This window comes from Mixophyes fleayi, chromosome 2 (genome assembly GCF_038048845.1).
Source record: "Mixophyes fleayi isolate aMixFle1 chromosome 2, aMixFle1.hap1, whole genome shotgun sequence".
In the NCBI taxonomy this organism is placed as follows: domain Eukaryota; kingdom Metazoa; phylum Chordata; class Amphibia; order Anura; family Limnodynastidae; genus Mixophyes; species Mixophyes fleayi.
In genome coordinates this window covers 90,398,486-90,418,591 of record NC_134403.1, presented here as the reverse complement: position 1 = coordinate 90,418,591, position 20,106 = coordinate 90,398,486, and the positions used below count along the sequence as shown (strand labels likewise).

The following is a 20,106-nucleotide window of genomic DNA, read 5'->3' as shown; positions in this document are numbered from 1 at the left end:
TTGTGCCCTGACAACAGACATGATCAGGTTGTCCATGTACACCAGTAATGGGCAACTGAATAGACTTGGGGGCTACAAGGTGTCTCCCTCTAATGGCTGCACATCATTAATCTCGGTAATAAAGTTGAAACCATACAGTTAATCTAAGAAAGACACCTATCTATAATAACATAAGTAGGTATATTAAACAAGTATTACAAGCTATAACAAAGACATCTGACAATAAGGCAGGAAGAAGCTGGGACCGCATCACTGATCAAAAGTATCAACGTACAAGTCCATCATCAGTGTAGAGTGTCTACTAGCTGAAACCGGTCTCTGTAACTACTGGTAAAGAAATTATTTTCTGCAATCTAACAGGTTATTAATAAGCTCACTAACAATTACGGAATTTCTGGAAGGATCCCTAATTTTGGGAAGTCCTGGAAGAGAAGGCAAGCTCCCGGACTACTGTGGAGGCGGGGCCTAATGCTGAAGCCCCCCACATGCAATGCCGTGATTTTGGGCATTTGACAGCAGGGTGTGTGGACACAATGATGCCCCCTCGTACCCCTGTCACATGACCTTACCTCCAGGATCCAAGTTTTATAACCTTTCCTGGAGGAAGTATGAATGAACTAAGGTACTCCTTGTCCATTGATGACCAGATTCTCATCCCTGGACATAAACGTGTGTGGAGATCATGTATTTAGATGTATATAAGCACTCTTAGAATGTCAAATTGAAAATGAGCAGCAGACTACCTACCGTTAGAGCGAGGAGCAGCAGCATGGCCAGGGGGTAAACCAGATTGCGTTGCCATGGAGATGCCTTCCTTCTCATCTCTGTAGGAAACAAAGACAGAGCTGCTTAGGAAAACACTCAGATAAAAGGGACCGGAATTTGAAGACAAATGTTTAGATTTCGTCCTTTTGAAAGTGTACAAGTTTCAACACAACAACAGGGATGGATGGATTTATTGTAGTTTATGGAAAATACATTTCAAGTCCTCTAGCCTAGGGAAATAATATGGACTTAATTAAGAATCTCTACACAAAATAACTTCTGTTCTCGTATTTTGAAGAAGATTCAAACAAGATCTTGGGGTAAAACATATCAAACTCAGATTTTGTCAAATTGCTAATTTTCTGCGACTTGGCCAGCCAGTTCTAAAACAGCAATTTTATTAGAGGTAAATGGCAAATAGCTAGCGGTGTTTAGCAAAATCACCAGTTTGCACTTTAAATGACTTACATCCCTAATGTCAAACAGACCCCAAATTACATTCACTACCTTTGTAAAATTCAGAAATAGTTCGGTTAGATGTACCATACAAGTTAGTCTTATGGCAACTTAGCGCATGGTTTCTCACCTAAGGTAATTCTCTGGCTCTTTATAGCTAGGAGTCTTTTCTGTAGAGCCTCCATGTTTAGGTTCAGCCAACAGGATGCTTTAGCTGTAAAACAAAACCCCAGACAACGGTGAGGAAGGTAACCTGAGAGCACATCCCGGAGAACACAAGAACATCTCAGGGGTTACTTACTGGAGATTTTACGGGATATAGCCGCTTCCTCAAACGCGGTACAACTCAGATGTTCCTCCAAGTTCTCCAGCAGCTGCAGAGGGGAAGAATACACACGCTCAGCCACAAGCAAAGCAAAAACATGCTAAGACAGGCTTATTCAGTAGTTGTATTAGAAAGAAAATGGAAACATTAAAAAAGAATTGCAAAGGATCAGGGAGGGGATTGCCAAGAGCTCAATCTCTACACTAATTAAGGAAACAACCTACAAAGTGTACTATAGGTGGTACTATACTCCTAAGAAGCTGTCTCGAATGTTTCCTACGGCCACTCCGAGCTGCTGGCGGGAATGTGGCCAGAGAGGTACGATGTTACACATATGGTGGACCTGACCCCGCATAGTTCCTTTTTGGAACATGGTTCTTACACTCAAACTCTGTCTCAGAACAACAGATAGATAAGGACCCCTGCTCATTCCTTCTCTATCGCCCTATACCTGATGAGAGCGCGCCTTCTAACAAGCTTATCTCCCATTTGCTGGCAGCTGCTAAATCTCTAATAGCAAAACATTGGAAAGACCCTAGGGCTCCCTCTATGCAGGAGTTACGGTCCTACATAGGGCATGTTGCAAGCATGGAGAGAATAACGTGTTACCTTCATGATAAATCATATAATTTCGATAGGGTGTGGGCCCCGTTGTTTCTAATAGAAAGCCGCAGCTGTCTGTCCAGTACGGCTCTCCCACCCGCAGACGGAATATAGCTCTTGGGCCGCCTCCGGACCCCCTAGGCTGGTTACGGCGTGCTGCTGGTGAGTAACGTTTGTTTGCTATTTTTATTTTTGGTAGCTAATGTAACAGTGTGGCATAGCGCTTTCCAGCAATGTTCCAGGTTGGCTTGTTTACTTATTTACTTATTAGTGATGTTGTTAACAGATCTTGTGCCTTTCTACCTCCCATCCCTCCTTCCTCTTTCCCCCTCCCCTCGCCCCCATTCCCCACCGATATAAATGTATAAAATTACAGAGGAGACACTTTGAATATTAATACTTTTATGTCAAATATGTTAATTGTTTTTTTCCTGTTGTTTCCTCTTTATTTAAAGAGTTTAAAAAAAAAAAAAAGAATTGCAAATTGGTCAATAATAAAAAACAAACAAAATGAACAAAACCACTTTTAAATCCGTGTTATTTTATGTAATGCCTACCCGAGGTTTGACCAGCAGCTTTCCAGTGACTGAGAACATTCGGGACAGGCCCAAAGGAGTACACACTGCAAAGGGTAAAACAAAAAGAAATCAGGTACAGTACAATAAACAATAGACCAATCAAGGAAGAGTGCGAAGCCCACAAAGGGAGAAGAATCTTTTGGCCTTTATAAACATTTATGAATGGCAAAACATTGCATTTACCCAAGTGGATGCAGTGCACACATGGAGACTCATTTATAGATGGACTTAGTCTGTTCTTTTGTAAGATCCAGATGTCTATACTGCACAATTACTAAATATGTGAATGCATGCGTTTGAATATAGGTGTTTGCGTATTGCCGACTTCAATTTCCTTACATCTAGAGAAGCAGAACCGGGGTGGGAAGTGCAGGCAGAGTACAGTAAGAGTGTGTTCAAATCATTGCCACGCAATTGGAGGTGGATGCATCAGCAGGTATGTCTTTTAGGAAGAGTGTCTCTAAAGGGAACTGGTTTAACAACACGCAATGACCACCATCAGCAGCACTATCTGGCAGATAGCACTTTGATCCTTAGCTGCTATACTACATGATGTCAAGGCCATCATTAGTTATTTGACATTTCCATTTGCACTATTCTAGGAAAGAAAAATTCCCAGATGTTTGCATTGCATTTAATTATATTATGCATTAAAAATGTGACTTTCGTATTAAGAACACTGTACAGACACTATTCTGTGGACAAAAATATTAATACAACTTTAGCATTTACTACCAACACGGTCCAGCTGCATCTGTGTGCAGTATACACACTAGTTACCCCTAACAGACGCCTGCACAAATACTACATGAGATATGTCTGGCTCATCGCATGCACATAAATATGCTTTCCCCTATGTACATTCTAAACACATATGCATCCACCTCTAAATGGGCCTCATTATTAATAAACATATTGATATAATAAAACTTGTTTTTTTTATTATTGTAGGTATAGCTCTAGAATAATAATGACCTGCTAAATACGCAGGTACCAATTCAGCCAAGTCACTGTTTTAAGTGTATTGCTGTTGTCACACAGAAATCCATTTATGTGCCCTTGGCACCCCAGCCTGGCCGAATGCTGTAACTGCACATTCACATGAAACTTACATAACAGGAGGAGAACTCCAAACAGAGAGATCCCAGAGTACAGGTATGGTAGATAGTATTCCCACAGGTCTGAAAGAGAAATCAGTTTGTTACAGCAGCATCCTTCAATGCCCCCCCACTCACTAAGGTCATGCTGCTCACTGTTTATTCTGCCTGACAAGTTAACTCGATGAATCCAAATGTGGCCACATAACTTCTCTCCTCTACCCTTCCCCTCCAAATCTAAACTCACACTGTTGTTCCCCCACTCACTTTCACCCCACCATAACATTATTCATATTTTTCCCATAATTACATTACAAAATTAGCAAGCTTCCCTTACTGCAAATAGTCTTCACAGCAGCAATGACTATATAACTGGAGTTAGATTCTCTAAAATTCAAACTGTTATTATAGTGTTATCATCAACGAACCACCTGAGCAAAGTACATGGGACGTAGAGTGAAGACAGAACTACAAAACAAAAAACTCCACACACATACACACTGCTGTATTACCACTTGTTGACAGCAGGTGGCGATGTTGGCAAAAAAAGTATTTTTATACCAGTATTCATATACTAAACATGGTAAACAGGACATAAAGGAAGGTGAAAGTCCCATGAAAATCCAGTCCCTGAACCTCCCAAACATTTCCCATACCCTGCAGCATTAGGTGGTTTCTAGCTATTCTAAAAACATTTGTGTGACCTTATGTTTGCATAATACAACATGCTCATTAAATAGGCTCCATATTCTTTGAACTGTAAACACATCCAATTATCTATAGTTGACCCTGCAGATATCTAAATGACCTACCATAAAGAGATTCTCTCCCAGCAGAGTCATCATCAACAATGGCAGATGCCACCCACACGATGCCAAAGACCAGGAGAGTGAGAAGTAGTAGAACTACAGAGGTCTCGTATACCCTGGACATAACTCCCTGCAAACAGGACAAGAAAATATTTTCAGAGGTGGTAAAGAAAAAACAACACAGAACAAATGCATGGAATGGTAATAAAAGTGTAATAAAAACACCCTGGTAGGTTTGACTTAATTCTGGTATTAGATGTAAAAGATGTTGGGTAGAGGTAGAGTGAATAGTATCCTGTACCACACACACCTCACTGCTGCTAAAGAGTTAGGGCCTGGGTCATTAAGGACAGCAAAGCATACTAAAAGGAGTAACTTTGCACCTGGGCATAACCATGTTGCATTGGAGGGGGAGGTAAATTTAAAATGTGGGGACAGATTTATAGTTGGGATAGGGCATGTTCTAGATCAAATTTAAATTTTAGTGTAACAACAAAGCTATCAAGTATTTGTGTGCTAGATGAAAAAAACAGCCAGTATTTAACTTATGTGCAAAATTATAAACTAATTTGCACCCCTTGTAGTGTAACATGGTTTGTCCTGGAGAACATTTACTCATTTTTTTGCCTTACTCTACTTAATGACTCAGACCCTCATTGTTTGCCTGCTCACACTCACAGCGGGTGCAATTATTTGTGGGCTCTGACAAATACCAAGAATAAGGTTAACGCACAAATACTTCGGAAATCTAACTGTTTTTTTTGTACCTTTTTCGATCCTGCAAAGCCCTCTGCTTCTGTGAAGAGATAGGCAAACGGCATCAGGAACACTAGTGACAGATTGGAGAAGAGGAACACCAGGTTCCACAGGCCTGGAAAGAAGACACAATGGGGGGGGTGTTAAACACATTTTCATAGTCAGTATGAATGGGGAGAAACACATACTCAAGTGTCACATCTCTGCAGGACAATACAGACCACTGGAACATATATGACGGTGCTGCAGTTTGCCTATACTTAGCCCAGTGCTTTATTACTCTTGGTTTAAACGGTAAAATGGGTAAAACTGAACACTGACGGATATAGTACATCTCTCTACAAGAATCAGAAAAATGAAACCTGTGTACATCAAACAATGATCGCTGCAAAATCTTCACATAGTTCACAATTAAGCAGTGCAAATCAAGTTCTATTTGAATTTTGTGACAAGCAATAGATTGTTACTATTGGTGAATAGCAGCATATTAATTGCAGGCATTCTCACAGGTTATATGTGTTGTGGCTGGTCAGTGTATACTAATACACAGAAAAATATGAATGCATTCCCTCAAGGGTTTCAATAAAGTTCAATACAACTCCTGCATTTGTAAAGTCTCAGTTTTAACATATAGATGACAAAGGGTTATTTAAATGAAAACAGTAATTTCTGAAAAAGTGGGGTGAGGGCGGACTTAACGTTTCTGATGGTGCCCGTACCATACTGTCACCATATTGCTGACGGTGCCCGTACCATACTGTCACCATATTGCTGACAGTGCCCGTACCATACTGTCACCATATTGCTGACGGTGCCCGTACCATACTGTCACCATATTGCTGACGGTGCCCGTACCATACTGTCACCATATTGCTGACGGTGCCCGTACCATACTGTCACCATATTGCTGACGGTGCCCGTACCATACTGTCACCATATTGCTGACGGTGCCCGTACCATACTGTCACCATATTGCTGACGGTGCCCGTACCATACTGTCACCATATTGCTGACGGTGCCCGTACCATACTGTCACCATATTGCTGACGGTGCCCGTACCATACTGTCACCATATTGCTGACGGTGCCCGTACCATACTGTCACCATATTGCTAAATTCTTCTAACTTCCTTGTACGATTTTTATCCATGTTTTATATCCAAATTGATTTAGCTTGTCCTGGGATATAACAAAACTCTTTTGCTCTCTGCACTAAACAGCACTGTAACCAGACAGGTCTCTATAGCATAATATGAAGAGACATAAAAGCTACACATTAAAATAAATAAATGTACGTAATGTAGAAATATGAAAACACAGACAACACAGATTTCAAATATCTATGCCAGGAATGTGACATCACAAGTCATACATTCATTCAGCCAGTTTACTATGCAATATATAAATCTGTTGCATTCTTTGTAGCATTTGTGCCCTACAAGGGCTGATTTAGGACATTCCCAATCAGCTCTCTGATACCCACCATGGATGAGGGATCCGTTGAGCCATTGGATGTAGTAATTGTGTGGCACAGAGAGCAGCACCTCATTACTGATGATTGAGAATGGCAGCAGGAGTACGGCCCCCAGGGACTCAGCGAGGGTGAATGTACACATCCAGAGCCTGGGGAGAGAACGCACAATATATTACTAACATACTGAAGGATTACTGCATTCCCTGCTAAAATACACCACTATAATTTACGGGCAAGGATATAAAACTAATACACAAACATTTATAAAGAGCGCAGTACTGTATATGCTTGGGGAGGGTTTTGACATTGGAAATAATGTCACTTGTATTTAATGTATCATAAGCTGCTCTTATGGGTTTGTTCCCACCACCACATTCTAAAATATTAACACCACATTTAAAGTTTTAGAACACGGCACAACCTCTGTCACACGAGTATAATCACAGGTGACATTATATAGTTATTTTTGTTGCAAGCTTTATGGGTCTATTTATGACCATACTGAAATTGTTCAGATTCATTTTCATTGCAATCATAAGAAGTGACTTAACGTGGCAGTTTATTAAAATTAATTAGCCAGGACAGCAGCTCCGATAGGAGCCTGTCCTAGCGAATAATCTATAGTAAAGTGATCGCAAATCACTTTACTTATAGGTTTCTATGGCCAGGATGAATTTGTGATGAGGAAAGCATGAAGCCTGCGGGGGTCTGAAGACGCTCTCCCCATAGGTTCCTATGGGGACTGGATCTGTGATTGAAGAGGCCGAGGCCGCTGCAGATATTGGCGATATCTGCTGTAGTCCTTTATTAATAGCCTTGTTACTATTCCTATGCTTTATTCCCCCCGTAGTATAGGTTAATAAATAAGCCCCATAGCCACTTCCCAGGAGAGACCAGGCTACGTCATCTATAACTACATGAGGTATCACACAAGGTTTCCCAGTCTGTGCAGCCATCTAACAACCCTGGAAGTTTACTGCAAGTTAGTACGACAGTAATTAGCTCACATAAATCACTATACCATAGCAGATAAACAGCAACCTGGCCTCAACCCATTTATAACTGCTAGAGTAGATAAAAATGTGGAATTCAGGAGTTAGTCACCTAAGTGCCAGCAGAAACTTTTAATGTGACTGGCTCCTGGGAGTTACCTGTACTAGAGAACTTAAGGTTGTTGTGTGAAATGTGCTGCAAAAAGTCACTGCGCAGAAAATAAATGCAGTGTTAGTATTGTTCAAGCATTAAGGATTAGCAGAGTTCATGACTTAACGCTAATCCTTCTAGTAGCATCTTACGGTCACGGGTGTAGCCATTTCTAGGTCACCCTAGTTATCTATGCAATTATTATCAAAGACTCACTAAGCAGAGACAATACTACAGTCAAACACATGCAAATGGATAGAATTACTCGGGATCATAATCAATGACTTATAAACAAAGTATGTTACCCCTTCGTAACGCTCATATGAAATAGAACTATAGACTAGAACCTACTGTACAATATGTAAAGAGATCGTGAACCATGTGCTGTAATAGGAACAGATATTTGAAGTCAAGGCAGCAGGTCAAAAGTAGTGATACAGGGAACACACTAAACAGTGTTGCTGGTACTGATCATTTTTATACTTCCGCTAATATGTTGCGCGCCCTATAAATGCACTGCACGCTTTGTGTGATCAGAATACTCCTATATTTATATATACTTTATCATCATCATCATTTATTTATATAGCGCCACTGATTCCGCAGCGCTTTACAGAGAACTCATTCCCATCAGTCCCTGCCCCTTTGGAGCTTACAGTCTAAATTCCCTAACATACACACAGACAGACAGGAGACTAAGGTCAATTTTGATAGCAGCCAATTAACCTACCAGTATGTTTTTGGAGTGTGGGAGGAAACCGGAGCACCCGGAGGAAACCCACACAAACACGGGGAGAACATACAAACTCCACACAGATAAGGACATGGTTGGAAATTGAACTCATGACCCCAGTGTTGTAAGACAGAAGTGCTAACCACTGAGCCACCGTGCTGCCCACTACTTTAGTCCTTATGCAGTACCTGCCACTTCCAGTTTATAAACGTGATGCAGGTCTGCTCTGCCTACGCAGCATATGATTTCTATGTGTATTCCTCATAGGACGTTTCTGAATGGCTTTTTTATACGGTTTAACAGAATGGTCTCACAGCTCTTCAGGCTGAAGACAATTCCTGCTCTTTGAATCTGCTAATATTTTAATCCCTTAGTGGCCACTTCTTTTACAGGCTGGTATATATGACAATATCCTCATTCTATGTCTTGGATGGGAAGAGCAGGCCAATTATTGCTGAGTACAGCTCCGTGGTATGTACCTGATGACAGGTAGAGAGAGTGATGATGCACGTCTATTGTATGCTTGTGGCACCAAAGTAACAAGCTTCACGTTTATGTACAAGGTGTGATCACTGGAGCCCAAGGGCACCAGGAAAGATGCTATTCCAGGACTGCGTAGGGGAGAAGTACAAGTCAAGCCAGTAAAAGCAGTTCTCCGGATAAAGCGGTGAGTAATTTTCTTTAGCAGCACGTTCAAAACGAGGTCAATGCGACAAACACACAAAAACGACCGTTCACTCCCTGTACCTTTCATGCGTCTATTATTTACAGTATTCTTCTGGATCACCAGTATGATGATGTTAGGAGCTGGATTCCACAAAGATTCCTTACAGAGAACGTGTCCCAGTTTTATCAGAACACTCACAGCCTTTACCACTGGGAGTTCTGGCAGTTCAGACATCTGCTGTATCCAGAAGAAGAGAATTCATAGGAATAGGGAGATGGATAAGGGGGGGATAAGATTTGCACACAGAATAGTCACACACCGTGGAACACACACACTTAAGTTCTCTATTCGTGCCCCCTCCCCACCTTATTTTGATCTTTACAGCACAGAGAGTAGTGACCGGAAGAGATCACATTTCAAAGACAACTTCAAAAACAAAAAAGGTTTCATGATCAGGGGAAACAAAAACACAGCGACAAGATGAGAGCATAAAAGAGATAACATGAGACAAAGCAGCAACATACAGATAGTGTGGGTGACTTTCTGCTTTCCGATTAGATTGCACTGTAAATACATTTTTCAGACGTGTTTTGGTAAGTACAATGCATGTAAAAAGGAAAACAAAACAAAAATATCAGTAATGTAGATCTGTCGCAAAAGTTTTGGGGGATTTGTTCTAGAATAATGGAGTTGCATTAGGCTCCTTAAAGGTTACCTTTCCTTGGATGCAAGCCATTTAATGCAGGGCAGATATTTTTTGTTGCTCATTAGATGCTTCCATAATTATGCAAAAATCCACTCACCTTACTACTTTGATTGAGCAATTAAACTGCAATGTTAGAATCATCAGATGCTACAGCAGGTATTTATTTTTAAATACAGTTTACAAATCATTTTCTTGAAATTTTCCTTGCACTCAGCATATAAATAACAGTACCAGCACACAATGAACTTTATGTAAAACCTGCATATAATAACACTGTATTGTTACTTTCAAGATTATGAATAGCTGCCACGTATATGGAGATTTAATATAGGATGCTTTTTGCATTGGAAGGGTTATGCTCCAAAACTGGAAAATAAAAGTCCTTCTTGACAGCAACAAAAGAGGCAGACTAGTGCATTGTAAGCCTTTTCTGCCCGTTTCATTCCACATGGGAAGGTTTCGAATTTTTAAACATTTTAAGCTCAAATACTAGTTTAAGCATAAAACTATTGCTGCATTTCCTGTGTCAGTGTACAGAGAGCTCAGTAGCTACACACATGGTTAAAGTGGAAGCAGCTGGCTAGGGAATAAAAGGGAAGCTGAAAAATGCCACAACAGCAAGTTGAAAGTCTAAGACAACATATCTGTCCACAGGTCCTAGGACAGCGTGGCAGAGCAAAGGACAGTCAAATAGTGATTGAGCTTTTCCTATGACAAAATGTCCGTTATCTAAACAATGCCTAGTCAGGAAACATTTATACACCGGTACACAGTCCAACCTGCATCCAATAATGGCTAAAACAGCGCTATGTCAGCCGGTTATAGATCCACAAAGTAAACAGAGTAGGACATATAGGACTCTGTACTCAAGTATTCTACATGTACACTTATCACAGCTAGATTCTGTGTACAGACTATGACCCATCACTTTTTATTGGCTTATTGACACCAATTTGTGGAATTGAAAACGACCCATTTACACCTTCAGTAATGTATACAACAAACTGTCAAACACACAAAAACTCATGATTGTGTTTAGAAAAATACGAACACAAAAAAACCCTGCAGTACAGGAACACACTATAAAAACGCAGTGAAAGATCATGGAAGAATCATGTTTAACACACATATTACTGCTGCTAGTCCAATTGTGCTGCTGGTGGATGCAACAACCTGAAGGTTCTATTACAAAGAACCTAGACATGCTTCTCCTGCATCACCAACGTGGAGATATCAGAGCCCACAGGCAGGGGGAGTAGGGAAATTCCAAGGACTTAGACTGAGCTTCCCCCTAGACTCCAATACTACTGCAATCAGCAGTGATGATAAAACACTAAAGCGGATACACTGCTCTTGCAAAGAAGGGGTCCAAGTTCTAGCGCTCTATTTCTTATTAATGCATAGGTACTCTCTTTCCTTTGCATTGGAGAAGGGGGCAATAAATTAAAAAAAAATGAGTACAATACTTATTGGTGAAGAGAGGAGACTAAGAAAACTTCCTCTCCCCCGATCAGCATTGTGACTGGGTCTCTCGCCCTGTCCCATAAGTAAAAAAACAAACAAAAAAAAAAAAAGATAGACACCAAGTAACATGGGAGTTTTTCAGGGTTTTTGTAATGGTATATTCATATATCTCCATTAACACATAAAAAAAACCTATTTTATTTGCATAGGGAACAATCAAAAACACAGATTTCCTCCAAAATATAACCGTGAAAACCAGAAGTCATAAAATAAAATAATGTCTATATGGCAATATTTTGTGTCTATAAGAGCCCTGTTTCTCTCTTCTTTATGATGGACAGAGCGAATTTTATTTCTATTCAGAGAACTTCATGCAGACAAATAAAAGGACAACACAAACATTTTCCAGTGTTATAAATCACAAGAACGGATGGAAATACATAGTCCACCATGTACATTCAGAGAAAAAACATGGATTACATTTCTCGATTAGTTTGAAACAGAAAACTACACTGATTATTTATAAAAAGACAAAATTAACACCCCCCTCCCCCCACCACCTACAGCTCATTTAGAGTGGTTGCTACAGACATTGTTGCTGTCATTTATTAGAGGCATCGTCCTTAGTTAGAGCCCCTAACCTCACCTCTTCCTTCCATCATGTCCATCTGTTTATTCTCTGATGTATAGTGCAAAACATCTCAAAGGTGACTGTTTGTTGCCAAACTGCATTTTGATTCATGGACCTGTGATGTTTAAACATGAAAGTCTGGAGTGTTTTGTAAGCTTCATTATATATGAAAGCAATTACATGTTTTACGTGACCCTCTTTGTGAGGTATGTTAATATGTACACCACTTTCACATGTATCAAATGCAAATAGGGTTCCCAACTGCCCGTAGATATAGATATATACACACACAGATTTGCTCAAGGACTGGCAAAATTGGATCACACTGCATTTGTCACTGGCAGTTTGCCAAAATAGACAGAAATGATTGGTGCAAGATGTTTATTAAACCACACAGAGCGGTATAGTAAATATTTGGTCAGAGTTAAAGCATTCCATGCTAGCTGTTAATGCAGGAAGGAGCTGTTAAAGAACATATTCAACACTTCAAATTCCGCACTCCCATGACAAATAAAAATATTATATCTTAAAAAAAATACTTACGCAATTCTGTTGACAGCGGCATCTTCAACATCAACTGTAAGAGGAAAAATAACATGGATCAGTTGTAAGCAAGTGCGGACAATCACAGACACCACAGCCGAATCCTGCGTTATGATGTGTCTAGTGCAGTGGATTCCAAAGTTTTTCAGTTCAAGGCACCCTTAGGATCTCCAAAATATTTTCAAGGCACCCCTAAGCCAAATTAATTACCAAGTAGTCCCTCTCCTTGCTTACCACTGGCCCTGCCCGAGGCATCCCTTTGAGATCTCCAAGGCACCCCAGGGAGCCTAGGCGCACAGTTTGGGAACCACTGGTCTAGTGTAAGTCTAGGGACCCGGATGTCTTTGAATTAACCAGTGATATGAAATGAGGCACTACAAAGGGTATATTTCATAGGCAATAAATCTCATACATTTTTGAAACAAACAGCAGAATAATTCCACAGCACCAATGTTCTATAGGCTTTGTGACCAGATATTAAACTCAAACCGTTGTAACACAGGCACTGATTGGACACAGTTATAGCTCTCTTGTGTAACTTGTGAAACTCCCCTTCTCTGGGTGTTAGCGTTGACACACTACTGGGGATGAATCCTCCTGAACAGCAGGGGTCCCTTGTACGAGACTTGTACGGAAAAAATTGCAGTTTAGGTAAAAATATGTTTTAAATATTAAAACTACAGTGACAATACCAAGCCACTTTATTCTTTTATTTCTACACCCAGCAAACGTATACCTTAATATTTGATACTACACAATATTGTTTTGCACTTGCCTAGGGCTATTGTTACACTAAAGATCTGTGTGTATATGGGCCAATCATCTCTAAATAGGCATCAATAATCCATATGAAGCAGATACCTGGATCCACCTACTGGTTACCGAGCCCTGAAAAGAAATCAGATAGATCTAGGCTACGGCTTATCTATAAATAGAGCTGCCTGAAAAGAAACACAGTGATCCAAGTAGAACATAGTATTACACCAGAATGGGGGGAGGAAAACGCAGATGTGGATACAGAAATTGGACTACAACATCTAGTAAAAAAAAAGCACATAAGAAACAACTAAGCTGTGTACACATCTCATTGTACACATTTAATCAGAGATTACTTATGGGAATGTGAATAATAGTAAATAATGAAGTAAATACTTAGTTGAACCACCTCCGACAGCCATAACAAGTAGTTGTATTTTTTGGATAAGCTCCTATTAACTTTGAACACCAAGCTGGAGTAATATTTACCCATTCCGCATTGCAAAATTGCTCAAGCTGGGTCAGGTTAGTTGAAAATTGTGATGGACGGCAAGATTGAGGTCCTGCCACAGATTTGATGGGAATAATGTCAGGACGCAGACATTTTCTTAATTTTAAGTCAAGATCTGGAAGACCACGAAAGGGGTCGGTTGACGTCAACACTTTTTACAATTTGGTTATTCCCACTCTGGGTTCGAGGCTCTTAATAAAGTCAGTGTATTGGTAAAAACTTAAAAATTCACCACAGGGAACGTCAAGTTCTGTGAATGATTTAAGCAGAGGTGCAGCAGGATTACAAAAAGTGGGAAACTTTGGTTAAACCTCACCCATCATCTACTGTACATACCTCAGGACTGCTCTCTGAGGATAAGTGACAATTGTTAGATACAGATATTAAGGGAGAAGAGAAAGTGGTTAAGCCTATAGGTGTGTGGCCAGTTCTCAGATTAAGGGGGTAGACCCTTTTGTGAAGCACTATATCCAGGGGTGACAGAGAAAGAGCTCCAGGTCTGCACACATCTTTGTATCAGGAAGACAAGTCCAATATGCTAATTGGCCCAAATCATTTGTTAATACTGAACCACAGAAAACGTTTGGGAGAAAAATCATAAGTCTTATTTACAGAACGGCAACATTGTCCGAGAACCCCAAAAAGTTTTTCTTGTAGGACCAATCTACCCCTGAGATATTTACATTAGCGGATCAAACTAGGTCTAACATATATATATTCTCCTCGCTCAAGTTCTATGTTTCTATGTCGCTTAACACTAGTTGAGGGACAAGAGTAAAACGCTTTGATGTGATAAAAGTATCCCCAATGTTCATGGACTTTTAGTGTGGAGAACAGAAAGTTCCAGGTAACCCTATGAAAGGCCTTTCAGTATCCACGCTTAAGAGCATTGATGGCAATTTGTTGTGGTCCAGATGGGAAACAATATGGATAAGACATTGGGTATTATCCATGACATGTCTGTGTTGGATAAAGGGAGATAATTATTTAATTCTTAGTGAAAATAAAGGGTCTCTAACAAGAAACAAGAAGTTATTAAGAATAATAAGGAGGCAAAATGGTCAGATTGATTTAGGATTAATTTTAATGCTACATATACATGCTTATGCAAGAGGCTGTTGTCTAGTAGCAAGAAATCTAGTCAGGAGTAAGATATATGGACTGGGAAAGAGAAGAAGATACCTTCCCCAGACAATTTAATCTCTAGCTATCCACAAGTTTATGATTAGAGCACAGCTTCCAAGTGTCCAAGTCAGGTAAATGTGGACGCAAGGACCTATGCAATCTGTAGATAACCAATTCAGGAGCCATTAGGCAGGAGATACAACTAAAGCCTTCTGTGGCAGGGATCAAGCTTGGTCCTGTGTCAAAGGTTGTTACTTCTGCCTATCTATTCTTAATGTCTTCACATTTGTCAGAGTGACCATTCTGCTATGGGAGGTAGCCGAGGTCACAATGTGCATCGGATTGTAATCTCCTGGCATGAAGGTACCCCCTTATGGGGGTTAACAATAAGCATGATGAGCCAATTCTGAATAAGCTGGGAGGGAGCTCACCGAGTCCAGGACACACATCCCACAAATACTTTTAAAAAGTAATCATATCTGCTTTTCATTTTTAGTAACTTGTAGAAGAATTTTGGATCAGTGCAGAAAAGCCCTACTTTAATCTACTTCCAATAAAGAAAATAAAGCAAAACCCGTGAAACGAGTTGGGGGTTCAATACATTTTTTCAAAGCCCTATATTGCACAAGCACACCTATGGAAATATGATGCTTAGTATTAAAGAATCAACACTTCAAGCTATAACAATGTATTATTTAATACATGGCAAAACATCCATTGAGCCGCACATATTGCTCAGCATATTAAGTAGACAGTAACGATGATTTACAAAACTGCACAGTGTAAATACCAAATAATGCCACGGAAGTCTAGCTGTGGAGCATGTGTAGGGGTATGGAACACTGCATAGATGTTGCATTTTAGTAAATGATCCAGTGTGCGCAAACGGAGTGTAGTGTATACAATTCCAATTCTCCCGCTGTCAGGCAAGGCACATAACAGGAAGGTAATGAAGACCAGTCTGGCACCAGGCATAAGAGGAAGTAATTGCAAGCAGGGCCCTCTTACCTCTCTGTCTATATGTATTACCCAGTATTGTTTTATTAATGTTTGTTCCAAATTGTAAAGCGCTACGGAATTTGTTGGCGCTATATAAATAAGTGCTGATGATGAATACTAAACCTTCTTACAGATGGGCTAAAGCAAGATTACCCAACTGCTACACGTGTCCCAGAATTCAATATCAAGCTTACACATGGTTCTATTTTTAATTAAAACTCACATTGAGCCGAGTTGTTAGCAAAATGGGCATAAGTTACTCAAAAAGAAAGGTGGGGGGGTCCGTGTATTTCCACCTATATCCAGAGCCATATACATCTGCAGCATATGAACCTGGTTTACACCAAGTCATTATCACAAGCATGTGTTTACACCTGCCACACAGCAGAAGATACACCTCCTAACAGACATATGTGTGTTTCTACAGGACTGCATGAGCTGCCTCTACTGTTCTCAGCTTCAATTAGAGCGCTCCGTCCCTCCTCTGTCCTGTCTCCGCAGGCGCAAGTGCCAGAGCTGCGGAAATCTGCACAGGCACATGTAAACTTGCCCACTTACCGGGCACGTGCAGAACTATTTCATGCAAATATGCTAAGCAAACTGCTGTACATCTCATTCTGCATCAGCTCCATTATGTGTAACATTTCATGTACTCTTCTCACTGGTCTTCCCACCTCGCCCCCCTCAGGTCTATACTCAACACGGCTGTGAGACCCCTCTTTCTCTCCCAACTCTCCTCTTCTGCCTCCCCTCTCTGCATCGCCCTTCCCCTACAGAATCCTTTTCAAACTCCTCACTCTCACCTACAAGGCCCTCTCCCACTCCACTGCCCTCTACATCTCTAACCACCTCTCCACTCACACTCCATCCCATTGTGCCTCCTGTCTGTTTACCTTCCCTCTAGGATGTAAGCTCTTATGAGCAGGGCCCTCCTCCCTCTTGTTTCTCTACCTATTCTTCTGCTCCTACTTCACTATGCAAGCTGTGTTTGAAGTCCTGGTAGTATTTGTTTAATGTTCGGTACTCTATCTACTCTGTATGGTGTTTTGTCTGTCTCTGTACGGCGCTGCGGAAATTTTGTGGCGCCCTATAAATAAAGGCTAATAATAATAAATAATAATACTCTATTTTTACAGGAATTAAATCCTTGTTTCTACAGGTAATGGTTTGTATGTTGCATTCCGCAGTAACAGATTAGATGTCATGTTGACCATAGCACTCACCTGTGGTGAAATCAGCATGCTTCTTGAACTTTGTGATGACCATGTATGAAAGCAGGTAGAGAGAGGAGAAGAGCAAGCTACAGATCTGCCAAAAGAACAAGAATAAACTGTAAGATTGTCTTCCTGTTAGCAAACAACCCTAGGGCAAAATAAGATGTAGGTAAACATACTAAAGCACGTCAGGAAAACAAACCTATGGACAAATACAATGATAAAACATGGCTTTCCTTATAGTTCTTGTTCTGTCGTGAAGCTCTTACTCTTAAATATTAGCCTGAGGATGTCACTGTCTGCTAAAAAAGCTAAATGCAGATTTGTATGGTGGGGAAAAGAAACCTCACAACCAGTAAACAGAGAGCAGAAGCGCGTGGAAACAAATGTGCTCTTTAACACTTCTTCCATGCACTGTGCATTTACCAGTAAATCATCCGGCAGAAATGTAAATATACATAAACAGCAGTGCTTGGTTATTTTTAGGATGCATGACACAAAGACAGATTCATCTGCTCTGTGTGCAGCCAACAGAGACATCCTGTATAATTAGCAATAAATCATAAGATAGGGTATTAAATACAATGAGGGAACCCTCACTTACTGTAATAAAATGAGACTGGGTGTTACAGAAAGTGTTGTTCCCAATTGTACAGCACTACGGAATAGGCTGGCACTATATAAATAAATGTTAAGAAATAAATAAATAAAAATCCTCATCTTTCTGGATATAGGACCCACAGCAGGGTCACTGGTTATATTATTGGAAACACTAAAACAAAATGGAAAACTACATTGTTAGAAACAATGTTCAATTATACTCAGAAGCTCAGGATTATGCTGTAACTTCTAGTATCCTAGACAATGACTGCTATTCCTTAAGCAGCCCTGTAGCATGAAGGCCATGGTTACTAATCAATCCTATTTCAAAACACACCCATGACTTATAATAAGTATCAGATATGAGAGATCAAACAACCAAAACCTGTTCTTCATAGAAGCAGAAGTTAAAAGTATATGTTTTCTCTGGCTATAAATGGACTTAAAAAAAAAAAACACACACCATAAAAAACAGATACACTCAAATGTCTGGAAGGAAATAAAAACCAACAAGGACACATAGTTCAGGTAAAAAAAAAAATGTAGATTCAACTGATATGTTTAAGAAAGGGTTACACAATTTTTTTAGCGGAAAAGGGTATCCAGGGTTGCGACTGTTAATGAAAATGAAAAATCGTAGTGGAACCAGGGAGAAATAGGACTGTTATATTGGGTCAGGAGGAATTTTTGCCGGTTGAAACTGATTGGTGGTTGCTTTATCTGGATCAATTTCAAATACAAGAGAGGGATTGCAGGAGATCCAAATAGGTTGAACTTGGACTGGTGTCTTATCAACCTTAACAACTATGCTTCTATGTAGGGTATAAACACAATCAAAACACCACTTAGTGTGAAATTCATAAATGTATTAAAGTACAAAAAAGTTCAATTAAAACCCACTTAACAATTGGAATGTCAGTAAGAAGCTAATGACGGTTCTATTACAGTATAAAGCAGGACCCACTCCATAACAGAGTAACAGTCAAAAGAGTCAATACCATAAAAATAGAAACCTTTCAATACAGTACAAAAAAAATAAATAACTGGCTACATTATACCTAAAAACTCAACACTGAAACATAGGTGCCACTAAAGAAGTAACAACGAAGAAATTCCCTGGTCTCGACAGAACTGGTTATCCGACAATCATGCCAAAACAAATTGTTTCATACACTACCCTAAAGCACCAGTACGTTTTTTTTAAATAGCCCATAAGTAGTGAATGTGATCTCTACACAACTTGCAGTCAATGTTTCATATGGATAAACGGACATGCAAATGAGTGTCTGCATGTTAAAAAATAAAAGCAATCATTAATCAGCCCCTAAATACCAACGAAACCTAAAAAGGTTCACACTATACCTTAATGTCCATTTGAGCTAACAGAGAATATTCCAAGGAGATGTGCGTGTGTGATATATATATATATATATACATACTGTATACAGTAAAATTAGCTTCCACAGAGTGTTAGAGATTTTGTCGAGTTATAAATATAAAACTAGTGCTTCTCATGTAGAAGTGCAGCATCTTTGGAGGCCATTTATAACCTGGGGGTATGAGCTGGCAATGCTCAGGCTTTGAAGCAAGCAAGCATTTAATACACAACTGGCTTAGAGGTAAAATAATAAAAATCCAGGGCTCATCAAAAACTGCCTGGGGATGTGCACATTTCAGGGGGATTAAAGCACATACAGAAAAGTACTAGGAATGCTATGACCTCTAGCTGTCTGAGCACAGAACACAGCAATGCAGCAACAAATAGACCAATCGGAAAATGCACGGCTCCCAACTAAGTCACTGCATCCAGCGTGTTTCATCGCTTTCATTCTTCTTGTTGTCAACCTAATCCCTGGTGAGGCTGCACAATTCTGGTTCAGTAAAGTTGCCATTACTCTTTATGACATGCAAAAGTACAGCAATTATACCCCTTTTGAAACACCAACAAATTGTTTTAAAGTGTAAAAAATAAATAAATAAATCTGATCAGAAGAATTGGTCACATTTACAATACATAAACACTTCAATTTACGCTTCTATAAAATGGGAATTTAGGACTGAGCTACTTTGACGATGAGCTTACTTATATGAGGGTCTAGTGGTTTGGAAAAACAGAGCATAATGCCAAAGGTATGTAGAGAATTTTGCAATT

General features: G+C 39.9%; 1 protein-coding gene across 1 annotated transcript in view; it reads right to left on the bottom strand.

Moving 5' to 3' along the window:
* The window catches only part of LMBR1L (limb development membrane protein 1 like), a 31,053-nt gene that overhangs the window by 5,130 nt on the left and 5,817 nt on the right, over positions 1–20,106 (bottom strand). Inside the window, exons 2-11 of the mRNA XM_075199629.1 lie at positions 17,364–17,448; positions 12,750–12,783; positions 6,872–7,011; positions 5,401–5,504; positions 4,637–4,763; positions 3,840–3,908; positions 2,707–2,771; positions 1,523–1,595; positions 1,352–1,435; positions 748–824 (exon numbers count right to left, since the gene is read on the bottom strand). Of these exons, the coding sequence (XP_075055730.1) occupies positions 748–824; positions 1,352–1,435; positions 1,523–1,595; positions 2,707–2,771; positions 3,840–3,908; positions 4,637–4,763; positions 5,401–5,504; positions 6,872–7,011; positions 12,750–12,783; positions 17,364–17,448 (858 nt within the window). The remainder of the gene's footprint in view (positions 1–747; positions 825–1,351; positions 1,436–1,522; positions 1,596–2,706; positions 2,772–3,839; positions 3,909–4,636; positions 4,764–5,400; positions 5,505–6,871; positions 7,012–12,749; positions 12,784–17,363; positions 17,449–20,106) is intronic.